At 48.8% G+C, this 6,267-nt stretch overlaps 2 protein-coding genes across 3 annotated transcripts in view; one reads left to right on the plus strand and one right to left on the minus strand.

The window, feature by feature from the left end:
• Positions 1-360: 360 nt before the first annotated feature.
• On the minus strand, positions 361-3,326 carry CYR61 (cysteine-rich, angiogenic inducer, 61). The gene is made up of 5 exons (XM_011982108.1): positions 3,027-3,326; positions 2,493-2,706; positions 1,786-2,142; positions 1,444-1,652; positions 361-1,328 (listed from the first exon to the last, which is right to left on the minus strand). Exons 1-5 carry the CDS (start codon positions 3,087-3,089, stop codon positions 1,026-1,028), a joined length of 1,146 nt encoding a protein of 381 aa, XP_011837498.1. The 5' UTR covers positions 3,090-3,326; the 3' UTR covers positions 361-1,025.
• A 2,301-nt stretch (positions 3,327-5,627) lies between these two features.
• Positions 5,628-6,267, plus strand: part of DDAH1 (dimethylarginine dimethylaminohydrolase 1) — a 266,154-nt gene continuing 265,514 nt past the window's right edge. Inside the window, exon 1 of one of the 2 annotated variants that reach the window (XM_011982117.1) lies at positions 5,628-6,010. Coding sequence is in view for 1 of the 2 variants with exons in the window: in XM_011982114.1 (XP_011837504.1) it covers positions 5,993-6,010 (18 nt within the window). In the remaining variant the exon portion in view is untranslated. The remainder of the gene's footprint in view (positions 6,011-6,267) is intronic. The other variant, XM_011982114.1, reaches the window with a different exon arrangement.

The following is a 6,267-nucleotide window of genomic DNA, read 5'->3' on the forward strand; positions in this document are numbered from 1 at the left end:
CTAAAGTGACATGCCCACTAACCTGGTGATGAAAATAATAAATTATTATGGCCATCGCGCAGAGTGATGGAGACCCTTAGGCTTTACATTCGGATGAAAATACAGCGCTGTTTTCTTAAATTACAAATTTAGCTTCAGAATCTTTCTTGTGCTTCATACAAGGTCATGTTCAATACATGTTTTTTAAACATTATATGCAAAGACTTTACTGAAGATATAAAAGCAATCATTATCTTCTTTTAATAGCTTAATTCACTGCTGTATCCCTATAAGTCCTGTTTGAATAATTGAGTACTTGAGCTAGGTTGTTCCCAGTGACTTTGGAGCACCTCTAAAAATACTGAATGGCATACACTCAGATATTAGGTAAATATTTCTTTATTAAATGGTTAATTTCATAAATAAAATCTTTTCACTGAATATAAAATTAAACTCATTTACAAATTATTCCAGTATTACATTTCCCCTCCCTCCCAAAAGCTACATTTTGATAAATAAAAACATTCAGTCTTAAAACACCTGATTTCTGTTTGCAGTTTAGAGTGCAGATAGCTGCCTCTCACAGACACTCATGGAGTGTCCCCCTTCAGGAAGGAATGGAATGCCCTCCCATTTACTTTTGTCAAAGGACGAATAAAAGCTTTAAACTGTCCAACTAATCTTATTATCTCTTTTACGACTGTAGAACCCCAAAAGGAAAAAAGCCTAGAGAAAATATGCTTAGCAAATAATTTACAAACAGAAAACAGAAAGTCATCAACACCACAAGCTCCAAAATGAAGCAGTAACATGTGCTCCAATACTATGAAGCAAAGTATTCTCCAATCGTGGCTGCATTAGTGTCCATCTGCACCAGCACCCTTGGCAGTTTCGAAATACCTTAATGCTCCTCAAGAATGAGCAAGGAATCCCTTCTACAATGAGTCCCATCACCCACACCGCCCCCACCCATTTTCTCCATGATTCTGATTCTGACACTCTTCTCCCTTGTTTGTCTAGGTGTGCCCTGGAAACCCAGGTAGCATTTAGTCCCTAAATTTGTGAATGTCATTGAACAGCCTGTAGAAGGGAAATGCTGCTTCATTGGCATGCGGGCAGTTGTAGTTGCATTTGCAGGACTGGATCATCATGACGTTCTTGGAAAATGTCTCCCCATCTTCGCAGCGGAACCGCATCTTCACAGTCCTGGTCAGCTGGGGCGTGCAGCATCGGCCGTCCACGCAGGAACCGCAGTACTTCGGCCGGTATTTCTTCACACTCGAACATCCAGCGTAAGTAAACCTAACTGGTTCGGGGGATTTCTTGGTCTTGCTGCATTTCTTGCCCTTCTGTAAGAGACAGGAGAGAAGAAAAGTTAGGGGTGATATTTCTCTTTCTTCAAAAAGAGATTCACATCCCACCCCCCTGCCAGGCAACAGTCTACACATCCCTGAAGGAACTTACTTTCAGGCTGCTGTACACTGGCTGTCCACAAGGCCGCACCTCACAAATCCGAGTTTCTTTCACAAGGCGGCACTCGGGGTTGTCATTGGTAACTCGTGTGGAGATACCAGTTCCACAGGTCTTTGAGCACTGGGACCATGAAGTTGTTTGAACAATACATTTCTGGCCATGTAAAGGGTTGTAGAGGATGCGAGGCTCCATTCCAAAAACTAGAGAGAGAAATAAGAGGGAAGACTTCTCAGAGGCATAGCCACACAAACAGGCTCAAGTACTCATTTCTACAAAGCTTCAGACCAAAAATGCATCTCAGTACAGTGTCTGAAGGGCTCAGTCTCCACTTACCAGGGAGCCGCTTCAGTGAGCTGCCTTTTCCAACTGCAATCAATTCATTGTTTCTCGTCAACTCCACCTCGGAGGCATCGAATCCCAGCTCCTTGCCAAGGAGGCCGTCCTGGTCGTCCATGGGGTCCTTGACACTATCCTCGTCACAGACCCACTCCTCGCAGCACTGCCCGGTAACTTTGACCAGCCGGGGGTTGGGACAGCCCAAGTTGGGGAGAGACAGTTCTTGGGGACACAGAGGAATGCAGCCCACGGCGCCATCAATACATGTGCACTGATGTTTACAGTTGGGCTGGAAACTTTCCCCGTTTTGGTAGATTCTGGAGTTATATTCACAGGGTCTGCCCTCTGACTGAGCTGCAAAGATCACCAAAAGAGAAAGGTAGAAGGGGATAAAGTTAAGATTCCAAACCACCGCCTGAAACTCATACATATTTTCTGCTGTTAAATTCAATTTATGGTAAAGTTCCCTACAATTCCCCGGAGACTCTAGACCAGAACAATAAGTTAGTCAGGAATCACTTTTCCGTATGCGCTTTCGTTGGGCCCAGACACACTGAATTGCATTCCAGACTGCTGAAATCATGTGCCTTTCTGCCAAGCTACCAACAACAAAGCATCACCATACATGGTCTCAAAATTACTAAACTTCTGGACTATGGGGACTAGTATTTTTTTTTAAAGGGGCCAAACCACAAGCATCTTACCTCTGCAGATCCCCTTCAGAGCGGTGGAGCTGGCGCCGAAGTTGCATTCCAGCCCCTTGGTGTGGTCGCAGGGCTGCGTTTTGCTGCAGTCCTCGTTGAGCTGCTTGGCGCAGACCTTACAGCAGCCACAGCCGTCCCGGACCAGCCCAACTCCCGGCGCGCACTTGGGCGCCTCCAGGGGGCAGTGGCAGGCGGCGGGGCAGGTGGAGAGCGCCTGGAAGGGGGAAAAGAAACGCGTGAAACTCGGCGCGGTGCGCAAGAGGGGCGCCGCGGCTGCTGTAGGAAAGGACGGGGGTCTCCGACCCTGTCGACAGGGAGCCTCTGACTTCGTCCAGCCGGGCCACCGCGGGAGGCTGCTCCCACCAAGAGGTCCCGACAAGTCTTTAGGGGGAGGAGGAGAGTGCTTAAAGAAACGGCTACCGCAAACGGCCGCGAACTTTTTATTTTATGTTTTCCTGCTGTGGGCAATCTGGGACCAGGGAAAGGGACTGACAGCGGACGGGGAATCGGTGGCAAAAGGAGAGTCCGACTCACCAGTCTGGTCAGGTGGAGAAGGGTGACGGCGAAGGCGAGCGCCCTGGCGATGCGGGAGCTCATTGTGGCGCGCAGGAGTAGCCCGGGGCGAGCGCGGCAACGAATACGCCAACAAGCTGGTGCGCAGCGGCCAGGCCGTGCGCAGCGGGGTCGGGGTGGCGGCGCGGTGGACCCGGTGGGTAGGGAGGCGAGGGCTGGGCGGCGGGCGGGTGTCTTTCGCTCGAGGTCCCGGCGGAGAAGACGCGGAGGGCGCGGACGCTGCTCAGGGGCGCTCTCTCTCGCGGTCTGCCCAGGCGCCCCGGAGCCCGCCTTTTATATGGGCCGGCGGAGGCGCCGCGTGTTGCAGTGACGTCGGCTCTGTCTGCGCGTTCCAGAATTCTCAAACATCTCAGGAATGCTGGTTGGCGCGGGCTGCTGCCAAGCGCCTCCCCTGGCTCCATTGCACCTTTGTGTGTGTGTGTGTGTGTGTGTGTGTGTGTGTGTGTGTGTGTGTGTGTGTGTGTCCCGTCAAGAAAACAGTTCGTTTTTTCCACCTTAAATTACTTCTGTTAGGAAGCGTTCTTTGGGGTGTGATGATGGTGATGGTGGTTGGAGGGTCGGAAGGGGAGAGGGGGGCCAGTTCAGAACTTTGCCTGGACTGGGTGGGTGGGAGGACCTGAGAGGGAGGAACAAAAGTCGTTTTGTTTGGTGATGCGAGTTGACCGGGCACGGAAACCCTCACCCAGGAAGGCAGTGAGCTGTTTGCTTGTTTACAGCGAAGGTGAGAGGCAAGTTATCTGTTGAAAGAGTAGGACGTGGAAGAGGAGTGTGTCTCCGAGCCAGTAATATTTGTGGACTTCAAAGAGGCGTGTTCAGAACAAGTCCTAAAGCTTTGGCATGATGTTTATTAGCAAAATTCAGTGAATTGCAAATTAATACCCAGAGTGGCATTTATGAATGAAAAGGCGAGGGGGGTGCGGGGGGGGGGTGGAAACTTCCCCATCGTTTGGCAAATTCCCAGGCAGAGGTCTCCCCCACTCCTCCAGCCCTCCCCTTTTTTGGATATGTTGTACTTGTTTGTTTTTGGAGGTTCCCACTTTAGTTCCAGCCCACTGCCTGGGTTGGAAGTCCGAGAGGAAACGAACGCGGGGAGTTCTCCGGGAGGCTGACTTATACTTCCTCACGGATGCAGGAGACTGGGTAAGCCCTGCCCGCCTGCTTCCGCGGGCAGGAGGCTATGCTAACCAAGCAGCCAGCCAGAAGTGCAGGGGACCACCGTGGAGTGCTTTGGCCTGAAATCATCACCTGCAAAGACCGCAAGGCCAAACCAGATTCCAGTACCATTATGCCCTATGAATCTCTGGGAAAAGCAGATTCCTTCAAGCTGGACGTTTTGTGGGGTTTTTCACTCCTTTCCTAGGGACCACTGGAAGCCTCCCATTTTAAATGAATTGCAATGCCTTTCTCTCCAAGTACAGAAAAGAGATTTAGGATGTAATATTTTGTAGTAAAAATGTCAGCAGATTTTAAGATCCTGTTCTACCTGCAATACACTCAGTAGAAGACCCCACCACAAGACAATTTACTTGAACATCACCAATACCGTTAGTGTGACTGATAAACTTTCCCTGCAAGTTTCAAAAACTTTTTGCATAATTTTAATAAAAATGATGTGAGACTCATATGCTCTAGGATAGCTACTTATCCTTTTTAATGTTTAGGGCTGTTCAGACTTCATAATTTAGCAGTCTTGTTTAAAAAGGCCCTTAGTGCTAATGCTGACTTTCCTGATAAGCACAATGAGAAGCTGTCAGGATGAAAACACACTCCAGTGAAGAGAACCCTTGCAGGAAGGAGTTCAGTTTCATTCATTCCAAAGTGCCCTTTCATAAATGGAAGCAGCATTTGCTAGAGGGAGTGGGATTTCTAAAGCTCTGATGGAGGGTTAGGGTTGGGAGACTTTTCAAGACAATGGATTGTCAGGTGTTATGCAAATACAGTGAGGAAAGTCTGGGCCCAACATGTACACAGGTTAATACATCAATTATTATTTACAAAACATTGTTTTTTCTGCCTTATCATTTCATTATTGTTTCCTTTTTAATGAAGTGATTGCGGGACAGGAGGGGGAAGGAGAGGTGTAGCCACAGTACGTGTTGAACAGAGGGAGATGGTAGAGAGAGAATGGAGAGGAGGGTTCCTGGCTTCTGTTGTGGCGTCTTTTCTATTTGACTTCATGGTTGTAAGTATTTCCAGATGGTGAATCAGACACCAGACGTAACAATATTTCCATATTTGGGTATAGCAGTAGCCTGCGTTTTTAACATTTTTCTGCCTCTGTTATCCAACCACAAAGCATTCTTGACAGCTTCAAATGTTGTTAAATATAGATTTAACTTCTCTTCCCAGAGCAGGAAATTCTTTGGAATTCCTTGTTTTTCACGCAATCTGTCTATCATGATTTAAAATAAAAGCACAGTGGATCATCCAACTGGCCGTATATACCTTAATTGGAGGTTGGGGATGGGGGACGGCAGAGATCCAGTCTGCCGCACTGCGTTCAAACACAAGCCATTCCAGAGATTCCTTTAAAGTCACATTAAAATTTTCTAACAAGGGTGTGTGGGTTTGTTTCTGGACTTCAACTGGGGAATCTTGAGGATGGGTTTGCCCCAGAGGAGAAATTTAGAGAACCTTACTGTCAGCTGCCCATTTAAAGCGGGGGTGTGTTGTGCGATGGGGGTGGGAGGTTGGAGCAACAGGGCCAGGAGGTGTGGGAGCGGGAGACACTAGAGTACCCTATGTGCACAGCCTCTCCATATACCATGTGCTGGTGCGCCTGCTAGTAATCAACGACATTAGGCAACAGAAACAGCGGCTCCTCAAGTCCTGCCCAAAGACCGTCCAGAAACCCAAGCCTCCGGTCGCCTTCTCGCCGCCTCCGCTGGGAGTTGCAGATCAGTTCAAGTTGACGGACAGGAGGCGAAATGTGCAAATGTTTATGGGTAAGTGTTGCTTCGGGTGCTAATTCTGTATGGCTCTTTTGCTAGTTTCTCCTTCACCCTCCCCATGCGGGTGCCCCAGGAGGAAATAAACGGGCTGCCTTGTTTCCTTGGGTTGCAATCCACGGAGAACGGGCTGCTTGTCTTCTGCAGCTCCTGGCTTCGGGCTGAGCGATGGGGACGTCTCTCACCCGCTGTTGCCAGGGAATTTTAGGTTACCTAATGAAGGGCTCACTGCCTGGCAGCAACCGAGAATAATA

This window comes from Mandrillus leucophaeus, unplaced genomic scaffold (assembly GCF_000951045.1).
Source record: "Mandrillus leucophaeus isolate KB7577 unplaced genomic scaffold, Mleu.le_1.0 Scaffold235, whole genome shotgun sequence".
Lineage (NCBI taxonomy): Eukaryota > Metazoa > Chordata > Mammalia > Primates > Cercopithecidae > Mandrillus > Mandrillus leucophaeus.